This window comes from Sprattus sprattus (genome assembly GCF_963457725.1).
Source record: "Sprattus sprattus genome assembly, chromosome: 7".
Taxonomy (NCBI): Eukaryota; Metazoa; Chordata; class Actinopteri; order Clupeiformes; family Clupeidae; genus Sprattus; species Sprattus sprattus.
In genome coordinates this window covers 6,645,257-6,655,853 of record NC_137926.1, presented here as the reverse complement: position 1 = coordinate 6,655,853, position 10,597 = coordinate 6,645,257, and the positions used below count along the sequence as shown (strand labels likewise).

General features: G+C 44.4%; 2 protein-coding genes across 3 annotated transcripts in view; both read left to right on the top strand.

Moving 5' to 3' along the window:
* The window catches only part of fpgs (folylpolyglutamate synthase), a 9,608-nt gene extending 7,284 nt beyond the window's left edge, over positions 1 to 2,324 (top strand). Inside the window, exons 14-15 of the mRNA XM_080842240.1 lie at positions 189 to 255; positions 733 to 2,324. Of these exons, the coding sequence (XP_080698366.1) occupies positions 189 to 255; positions 733 to 1,109 (444 nt within the window). The 3' untranslated portion in view covers positions 1,110 to 2,324. The remainder of the gene's footprint in view (positions 1 to 188; positions 256 to 732) is intronic.
* Positions 2,325 to 2,744: 420 nt separating this feature from the next.
* cdk9 (cyclin-dependent kinase 9 (CDC2-related kinase)) lies at positions 2,745 to 6,997 on the top strand. 2 transcript variants are annotated; one of them, XM_080842286.1, is made up of 8 exons: positions 2,745 to 2,795; positions 2,952 to 3,065; positions 3,536 to 3,617; positions 3,739 to 3,829; positions 3,926 to 4,092; positions 4,897 to 5,068; positions 5,218 to 5,366; positions 6,133 to 6,997. In XM_080842286.1, exons 1-8 carry the CDS (start codon positions 2,755 to 2,757, stop codon positions 6,496 to 6,498), a joined length of 1,182 nt encoding a protein of 393 aa, XP_080698412.1. In that variant the 5' UTR covers positions 2,745 to 2,754; the 3' UTR covers positions 6,499 to 6,997. The 2 variants fall into 2 exon arrangements, with proteins under 2 accessions (XP_080698412.1, XP_080698411.1); XM_080842285.1 differs by having other exon boundaries at positions 3,739 to 3,838.
* The last annotated feature ends 3,600 nt before the right edge of the window (positions 6,998 to 10,597 follow it).

Genomic DNA, 10,597 nt, shown 5'->3' with positions numbered 1-10,597 from the left:
TCAATGCAATTCAATTCAATTCAATTTTATTTAGCGCCATAACAATACGATTGTCTCAAGGTGCTTTACAGAGCCCAGAGCCTGAAAGCAGCCATGGAAGTAACCATATAGATACAGTTATGCCAGAATGTTCATCTTAAACAAGCTCAATAACTTGTGCATCTGTTTCTGTGTTTTTGTTTTTGTAGCCATACAACTTTGACTTTGCTGTGTTCTGCCCCAATATAACGGAGACGATAGATACGTGTAACGCAGGTAAAGAAATCAGACTGGAGTTTAACGTGTGCACTGTCTGCTATGTACTGTCTTCATGTGAGGGGTAGTATGGGGGGTAGGGGTATGTACTGTCTTCATGTGAGGGGTAGTATGGGGGGTAGGGGTATGTACTGTCTTCATGTGAGGGGTAGTATGGGGGGTAGGGGTATGTACTCTCTTCATGTGGGGGGTAGTATGGGGGGTAGGGGTATGTACTGTCTTCATGTGAGAGGTAGTATTGGGGGTAGGGGTATGTACTGTCTTCATATGGGGGGTAGTATGGGGGGTAGGGGTATGTACTGTCTTCATATGGGGGGTAGTATGGGGGGTAGGGGTATGTACTGTCTTCGTATGGGGGGTAGGGGTATGTACTGTCTTCATGTGAGGGGTAGTATGGGGGGGTATGTACTGTCTTCATGTTTACAGTGAGGTGTAGCTGGAGCTGTAATTGGTTTCTCTTTCTTTTTCTCTTGGCAGACCAACAGAACTTCAACGTCTCCGTGGAGAACATGCTCACGCGTTGCCTGGACAACCAGCAGAGCTGGAGGCTGCTGACTGGCCAGGGCGAGAAGCCGGGGGCGGAGCTCCTGATCTCGGGTACCCTGCCTCGGGTTGCCGAGCGCCGGAACGACACACTGGTCTTCCCCTGCATCCTCAGCGCCCTCCAGTGGATCACGCAGGGCAGGGACTCTGTGCTGGCTGACCCAGGCAAACGGGTCATCCCCGTCAAGCCAAGCGTGGCCGCCAAGGCCTCGGCGCTCCGCGACGCCACCGAGATCCACGTCCTCATTGCCGGAAGCCTACACCTGGTCGGTGGAGCCCTCAAACACCTGGACCCCGTATTTTCCTCTTAAGAAAAGGCCTGGTGCTGTTAGAGGGGGGGTGTGTGTGTGTGTGTTTGTGTTTGCACTGGGTGTGTGAGAGCACTGTCGAACTTCTCTGTCTGTTGGTAGAGTGATGAGTTAACCTTGGGAGACATCGATCAGATGTCCACCCACTGGAGAGTCAAGAAGGTTATAGCACTTAGTACACTCACACATAGTGAGAGTGTAATGTCGTCAGAGAGCGGTAACTAAATGTCTTCTATTCTGCTGCCCCTCTGTATTATGTTGAGCAAAGCCAAATGCATTAGTTGGTGCCTTATAGTGCCACCATGACACATCAAAATAACGTTTTCATACTTGAAGACAGCTGTTTACAGGGACTGGGGGAAAAGGTTTTGTACTCCTAAGATAAATGACATTTGTGCTTTACCCTTTACTTTTTTCGTGTGAGGCTGTGTCTTCCTCCTAATGGAGCTCCTTTTTATCTCAAAGTCTCTCTGTAAGGATGAACTGGTTCATTGCGCTTTGTACCAAATGGCAATGAGTTGTGTGAATGTGGATGTTTTTTTTTTGGTAATTGTTTCTGTTTAGTTTAACATTTTTGGCTGATTTTCTTGGTGAATATCTATTGTCCTTTGAAAACCAGCTAAAATAAGTGTTGCAGGGTTATTCCCAGCTGTTTCTATTGAATGAGAATTGTAATATAATTGTTCAGATGGATTATGTTGTATATGTTGTATTGGTATAGAGCAAGACTAGCCTGACTAGGAATGTGGTAATATGCTCCCTATATAGTGACAGACAGTACCCTACACACTATCTTCACTACACTACCACACTTTCAGCTGTACACATAGTTTACAGAGCCTCAGTTTAGCTATTGTTTTTTGTTTCTGAGATTAGTGTGCCATCTGTGTGAGGTTTGTCCAGATTTTATCCAGACGTTGAGAATGAACCTGTTTTGAAATATGTTTGATCTCACTCTCACTCCTGTCATGTACACTTGTTCCTTGAGGAAGCCACCAGTTAAACATACTGGCACTGCACACAACACAAAGGTTTGATTGTCTTTACTGTGGGATCTATAATAGGTCAACTTCACATTTGTGGTAGAAGAGCCCAGTGAGTGAGATAATATGGAAACATTTTGAGGGTGGGGATGTTGTAACTTACTGTGCACCTGAGCATTCTTTTAAATTCCTCTCTTAAATCAAAAATATGTATTTAATGGAATAAAATATAGGAGTGTAGTATGCAATAAATATTTCATCACTATAACTGCTTTTGACTGCTTTTCTCTCGTGTGTGTGCACCTTTCATAAGAGTTACACTCATACTCTTAGCCTAAAGAGGTAAAATCACATCGATTATACTTAAAGTTACAATTAGCCTATTGGTGTCATACATATCAATATCATCATAACAATATCAGTTTTGCCTCACTGTATGAATATGATCTGATCCGTGGATGGATCGGATGAACTCTGTTTTGTGTATATGATAATCACAGGCATTCATCTACAGGTACGTACATCTTCTCGAGTCGTGCCGTATGCTCGGTTTGTTGGAGCGACACGTTTGCGAACACATTTACTGAAGGCCAGCAGGTGGCGGTAATTTGTTTTAGTTTCGAAACATCGGAAGTGAACAGTGCTGGACGAAGAAGTCAACAAGGATGCAGCGAGAAAAAACCGGAAACTCCGGCGCCGGCGATAAGTATGTATAAAGTGTATATATTAAACATTTTGGCATTTGTTGTCATGGTGTTTCAATACTACTCCCTTTCGTGTTCAAATCAAGATATGGGAAATGAAAATATGTCCTGTAATAATTACACATTTCGTTGTTTTGCCCAACTCCGCACTTCCGTAGGCCGGAGCGGGATGTCGCCATTATGTCCAAGTATTACGATGGTGTCGAATTTCCCTTCTGCGACGAGTTCTCAAAATACGAAAAGCTGGCAAAGATCGGCCAGGGGACGTTTGGGTACGTCTAAACCCAAATTTGTTTGACATTTAGCTTTTTGTCCCGCCACTGTTCATCTAGAGGGCCTGCGTTACCTAGCATTGACATTGGCTAATGTTAGTTAGCAAGCTAGCTTATGACTCACAAAGTTAGATAACGCTGTAAAGATTAGTTTTAGCCTGTTAGATCCTGTATGGTGCATCAAGCTAGTACTTGATGCTCTTCTTTTACTGTCCATGCTGATATTGTGTGAACCACGTATGCTGTTTAGAGTTTATGAAGCACCAATTGAACACCAATAGTGTAACATTGTGTTGCTTGTGTACGTGGGGAGTAAATTAATAGCATGCGAAATAAACGGCTTTTAATTCGTCCCTAAACTCTTCACATCAAGCCGTTCATCACAGCAACGTTACCCGTATTGTAAGGCATTGAAAAGATAAGAATGCCTTATCCCATTTTGGTGTTTGACTTTCATCTTTGTGTTCCAGGGAGGTGTTCAAAGCCAAACACAGGCAGACTGGGAAAAAGGTGGCCTTGAAAAAAGTGCTAATGGAGAATGAGAAAGAAGGGGTAAGGCCTGTTTCTTCTGTTTATCTTGTTGAACAGAAATACGTACACAGAGGGGGCATTAGTCAGTCAGAATGTGACGATGATGGTGTAGTCATGCCTTATTCCCCATTTTTCTCGGCAGTTTCCCATCACTGCTCTTCGAGAAATCAAGATTCTACAGCTTCTCAAACACGAGAATGTTGTCAACTTGATTGAAATCTGTAGAACGAAAGGTAAAATATGTGAGTGTGTCACCAAACCCCCCGATACTATTAATATAAATAAGGGATCACTTGAGTAGATTTTTGACTACTCTCTCTTTGCTGTAGCCACCCAGTTCAACCGATACAAGGGCAGCATATACCTGGTATTTGACTTCTGCGAGCATGACCTGGCGGGCTTGCTCAGCAATGCTAACGTGAAGTTCACCCTGGCGGAGATCAAGAAGGTGATGCAGATGTTGCTGAATGGACTCTACTACATCCACAGAAACAAGGTAAGATATCTTTCGACTGCAGCAGCACACAAACAAACAGGCAGTTTACCTGTAGATGTCACAAACTGAACTAATAGTCAGTAGCTCAGGTTTCAAATGCACAGTACTGTTTGAAGTGTTGGGAAAGTTCACTTTCTACATGAACTAGTTCAGTTCATAGTTCACAAATTTTAAAATGAACTAGTTCAGTTCCTAGTTCATAATTCAAAATTTTGAACTAAGTTCACAGCTCCAAAAAATGAACTAGTTCAGTTATTTTTTTCAATATGTTGCGAGCAAAAACGTGCCGTTCACAGACACCAGAATGAACGCGTTCACAGTATCGTTCATCAGGCAATAATACAGAACGTTCAGTTCACCAAAATGATGAACGAGTTCATGAACTTTCGTTCAATGAACGCGTTCAGGTACAACACTGACTGCTTGCCAGTCCTCTGTTGCGTGTTGTATTCCCTTTGCCCCATATGCCTATCCTGATTCCACACGCGTGGAAGATTGAACGAGGTTGATTGCCTAAACATTGCCAAGTGGCTTCTCATGAGTCTTGGCTCTGCTGGGAAGGACATCACAATGGCCTACACCAGACAAAGCCTCAGATTTTTCCTAGTTTGGATCGTGTCCAGCGGGTGCAAACCCTTCTAAATAGATGTGGTGACGCTACTGATTAGACAAGCTTGATTGGTGATTTACCTTATCATGGCAACGGAAGGCGTTAACATGGAAATGTAGTGTGTTGGAAAGTTGTCTTGAAAACGCCGGTCAGATGTGGCTGACCTAATTTAATGTGATTGCCCTCTTTCTTAGATCCTCCACAGGGACATGAAGGCAGCCAATGTGCTCATCACACGAGACGGTGTCCTTAAGCTGGCAGATTTTGGCTTGGCGAGGGCCTTCAGCTTAGCCAAGAACAGCCAGGGCAACCGCTACACCAACCGAGTGGTCACCCTGTGGTACAGGCCACCTGAGCTCCTTTTAGGTAAGCAGTTTTTCAGCCGTCTGCACATTACAGACAGACAGGCTGAGAGAGAGAGAGAATTGGCGTCTAGAGGGTGGGCTGTGTCCAAATTCCTTGTTTGTGCAAACTCACTTGGCCAATAAACGTGATTCTGATTCTGATGTGTGCAGGGGAGCGAGACTACGGCCCTCCCATTGATCTGTGGGGAGCCGGGTGCATCATGGCGGAGATGTGGACCAGGAGCCCCATCATGCAGGGCAACACCGAGCAGCACCAGCTCACACTCATAAGCCAGCTGTGCGGCTCCATCACGCCAGAGGTACAGCCAGTCTCAGTCTCAGTGGAGTGGTTCTGCTTTTGTGTATTTGTATGGACAGCTACACTGCAAAAAATGCCCCTCTAGATTTAAGACAAATAATTACATATTTAAGCAGGATTTTGCTTAAAACAAGCAAATTTGGCTGCCAGTGCGTTAAGCAAATTTGGCTTGTTAAGATTTCTTAAAATAAGTAATATTTGCTTGAAATAGGTAAAAATAACCTTACCAAGAAAGCACTAGGTAAGTACAATTTAGCTAGAAACAAGACCAACTAGATTTTTCATCTCAATATAAGAGTAATAACACTAGGTTAGAAAAGCATTTTTTGCAGTGTAGCGGCTAATTAGGGTGGCTACTTGTGTGGACATTGTATAACGCGGGGCCAGACCTGGCTTTGGCACTGTGTGGGGAAAGTACATGTTTTGAGACAGCTGTTGCACAACAATCATGCTAGTTAGCGGCTAACTAGGGTGGCTACTTTTCTACAAGCAGCCCACAGGGTGATTGAAGCATCACATACCTTTGGCCCTTTTACAATTTTATTCTGAATTGTAACTTTGAGCTTTGTCGTTATGAGCAATTTGGTTTAGAACTTTCGAAACACGGACGTTGATCGTTCTCATGTATTTACACCAAATCGGCCCATGGTGGTCCCTAAATACGTTTAAGTTTAATAAACCTCTGGCACTGCTAGGCTAGCGAAGACCAGAATATTTATCATGTGTGACATGCTTATATCCTAATGTGCGTTTCATCCCTACCAAAGGTCTGGCCAGGCGTGGACAAGAAGTATGAACTCTATCAGAAGATGGAACTACCCAAAGGACAGAAGAGGAAAGTTAAAGACCGACTGAAGTTCTACGTCAAAGACCCTTACGCCTTGGACCTGATCGACAAACTTCTCGTCCTCGATCCAAACCAGCGAGTAGACAGCGACGACGCTCTGAATCACGACTTCTTCTGGTCCGACCCCATGCCCTCCGACCTGAAGAACATGCTCTCCACACACAACACGTCCATGTTCGAGTACCTGGCCCCACCCAGGAGAAGAAGTCACATGCCTCAGCAGCCACCCAATCAGAACAGAAACCCCACCACTACGAGCCAGACAGAATTCGATCGGGTGTTTTGATTTGGTGCGGCTGTAGTATTAAAGAAAAACTCGGCTCAGTTGTGACAAAAAACTAAAAGACAAAAAAAGGAGCCCTTTATGTGTTTTTCCACGTGTTTTCCTCTCCCCAGTATGACTAACGGGTCACAGAGATGTTCCCTTTAGGTCTCTGGATATGGTGACTTGTTCATTTGAGCCCAAGAGATGGAGGCTTGCTGTCTACTGTGTGGTCTTGGAGCAGAGACCAGGTGAAAGGTGTACGGAGGCAGGTTGCTATGGAAACGCTACGTGACGAACCAGGCAGCGTTCAAGTCGGAAGCCTGACCGGTTTTGTTGAAACTTACCTCAGAGTTGGTTGTTCTCTTTTTTTATTATTTTGTCATGGTTTCATTTGTTGTTCTTATTTTTCTTTTTTATATATATATTGTTTTTAAAATGAGTTATCACAGATGTACTGGGTTTGTTTCTTGATGTATGTGGTACTTCTGAGTATAGTACACAATAAACCTCCAGATACAAATCTGATGCTCTTGTGTTTTTCTTCTTGCTGAAGCATTAGCATTACTGCAGTAAGGAAGCTGATTAGTATCACCTTACAGTCACAAGCACAATCTGAGAGCAGGTGGTAGATATGCATATTATATATATATATATTATATATTACACAAATATATACACCTGTGTTTACCTGCTTTCACTACTCCTGCTTCAGTGGAGGGGTAGGTCATGCTGGCCCTGCTGTGTGTCCTGCAGCTCTCTTTGTCTTGTCTTTGTCCTACCCACTGTGTGCTTCCTTTCCATATTTTACTAGTCGGACCCCTTCATGGCACAGGTTCTTTCTTACCTGTGTCCTGCTCCCTGCTTAAGCTTTAGGTGTGTAACGTGTGCCATGTGTTATTCCAGAGAAGCAAATGCTCCATAAAATGGCCTATATTTGTAAGGACCATGCATCAGCGTTTCAATTATATTCTGCGTCAACCATATATAGGTAAGTGTTTTACAGCTAAAATGGTTCATACACTTTAATGATGGGTAGTTCATTGATGCTGCCTCATACTGGCATCCCTAGAGATGTATCAGCAGTAAGTAGCTATGAAGTTGGCAATGTAACTGATTGAGTTTGTGAATAAAAGGTTATTTAAAAAGTAACTAGTTTATCTCTTGTAATAAGAACATTATGTGGTTCCAGGAAGCGGGTTAACTTAGTCAACTGAGGAAAGCGACATAAAATGGATGCACTGAAACCGCCGGGTCTGTTCAAACTGACTGGAAATGCTGCAACTAACTAGAGGACATTCAAGCAGCAATTCAAGCTGTACGTTGCCACGCTTGAAATTGAGATGAGCAGATGAGCGAAAGATAGCCACTGTTGCTGGCAGAGAAGCATTTAAAGCTTCAACACATTTCTGTTTGCTGCAAACTCCCCTCTGATCTGTGATCAGAATTCCGGACACTTATGTTTCGACGACCTGGAACAGGGTATATAACCTGACAGATTTCTCAAATATGAGGCATGGTGCCAGGACCGTTAAGGCCAAGCCAGACAGTAAGCAGAAGAAGGATAACAACAAATATATTAAAATTCTTTCTTTTCTCTTTTTACCTACATCATTATATGTGTTTTTGTAATGTGAGCTTTATCATAAATGAGAATGGCTTCTGCAACAACACTAAAACGGCTGAATTGGCTGAAGCTGATATTGACAATCAGATCCCATCAATTTTTTCAACAAAATATTTTTTCAATCACCACAGTAGGGGTGAGGGGGCAGTTGGGAGGGTTAAGAGCATTTTTGATATCGCACATTTGCATATATTGTCATTAAGCCAGGGCTGAGAATTAGCTTTTGGTCTACACTCCGTCATCAGCAAAATAGTGTCAAGAACTTATCTATACACTGAGTTGAAGCAAGTAACTAGCTCATCAATGCACGACTGAGAATTAGACTGATAAATAGGTATCACTACAACAAATGTGCTGCTAATTTAGGCCAAACAATGATGCTGCTTTTCCTTCTTGTATTGTAATGGCAAAGTGACATTGAATATTGTCAGTGATGTCAACACTCTTCACAGTGTTGAATGGAAGTTCACACCTGACCACACACACAGCAATTGCAATCACCTGAAGCTAGTTGGTGAATTAGGATTCAGACAGAGAAGCTGTGCCTATAAAAGAGCAGGTGAGGTGTTTGGGAGTCAAAGCTAGGGTGTTGCTGTTGCAGTGGTGAGGAGAGTGCTACTTTTGGGTCTTTGATTCAAACCACTGAAGTTTGCAACGTCTCTTGGCATGATGTTCAGGTACACATTCAATTGTTTGTCTTTAGGCATATCTTTTTCTACTTGGTCTAAACAAAGTGTATTCTGCAGGTTCCCTTGGATATGCCTTTACTTAATAAGTGAAATATGCTGTCAACAACTTGAACAAGGTATGAGTTGGTCTTTTTTTTGTAAATTTGCATGTAGAGTATATTTTAATTAAAGCCCTTGTTTTGTTCTAGGGTTGGAAGTTCCCCAGAGTTTTGGGTACCATGGTTTCAGGCCTGGGACTCCTGGCAGTGGCTCTGTACCCTCCATGAATGACTTCAGCTCTATCAAAGGTGAAGGTGTCCAAAGTTACAATGAACCTTTGAAGATGCCCCCAGCATGGGCCCAGGTGAACCAGGCGGCCAATATTCATCCAGTGAGCCAGGCAGCCAAGATGCCCCAGGTGCAGGCCCAGATGCCCCCAACATGGGCCCAGGTGAACCAGGAGGCCAATATTCATCCAGTGAGCCAGGCAGCCAAGATGCCCCAGGTGCAGGCCCAGATGCCCCCATCATGGGCCCAGATGCCTCCAGTGAGCCAGGCAGCCAAGATGCCCCAGGTGCAGGCTCAGATGCCCCCTGCCCCACCAAGCCAGGTGCAGGCCCAGATGCCCCCATCATGGGCCCAGATGCCTCCAGTGAGCCAGGAAGCCAAGATGCCCTGGGTGCAGGCCCAGATGCCCCCAGCATGGGCCCAGATGCCCCCAGCCCCACCAAGCCAGGTGCAGACCAAGATGCCCCCAGCATGGGCCAAGATGCCTCCAGTGAGCCAGGCAGCCAAGATGCCCCAGGTGCAGGCCCAGATGCCCCCTGCATGGCCCCAGGTGAACCAGGAGGCCAAGATTCATCCAGTGAGCCAGGCAGCCAAGATGCCCCAGGTCCAGGCCCAGATGCCCATGCCCCCAGTGAGCCAGACTGCCAAGATGCCCCCAGTGAAGCAGGCGGCCAAGATGCCCCAGGTGCAAGCCCAGATGGCCTCCATGCCGGTCGAGATGACCCTGCCTCAATTGACTCAATCCAACTCTTTAGGTAGTCTTGGCAGCTCCTCCATGGATGTCAGTGGAGAAACCACTTCTAATGGTGGTGCTGCTGAGGGTCCCTCATCAGGGCAAGAGCGCTACCTTGTGATCACAGAGCCATCAGGTTTTCAAGCACGCTACGTGGTTAAATCCTTCAATCGTTACGTGCGTGGAAAAATGGTCTTTTCCCAAACCACCTACATCCCACTGGATGTTCCTCCAAGTGATGCTGAGCCTGCTTCTGTCCCCATTTTTCTTGGACATGAAGCCCAGACTGACCAAACTGTAGACTACACTCTTTCAAAGTAGGCATGGGTTTTTCTGTATATCTGTTCATAAGTGAGTGTTGGAATTCTAATGTGTTTCTTTCTCTTCAGGAAAGGCTAGATTTACCCAGTTGATCTTGGAGGTATCTGTCTACTTTTGTTCTCAAATTCTGTTTCATGTGGGAGGGTGTCTTGCTTTTCTTACTTTGTCTTCTCTTTTCAGGTCCTGAACTCAAACCTAAATGGATATCAAGGATGCACTTTACATTGTGGTTAAAACAATAAAAGACTTTCTCTTAATTTGCATCTCTAATTTCTTGAAACCCTTTTATGGACTTGATGGGAAAGGCAGGCTATCCATGGATACCATTGAAATCTTGTCCTGCTGTTGAGGGAGGTTGACTCAAATGGATTACTGGAGAAAATCGGGATGTAACTTCAGAGTGTAGAATTTTTTTTTTTTTTTATCGGGCTCTCTATGGCAAACCAAATTTATAATCAGCATCCTTGAGTAAAGTGTCTCTTTTGA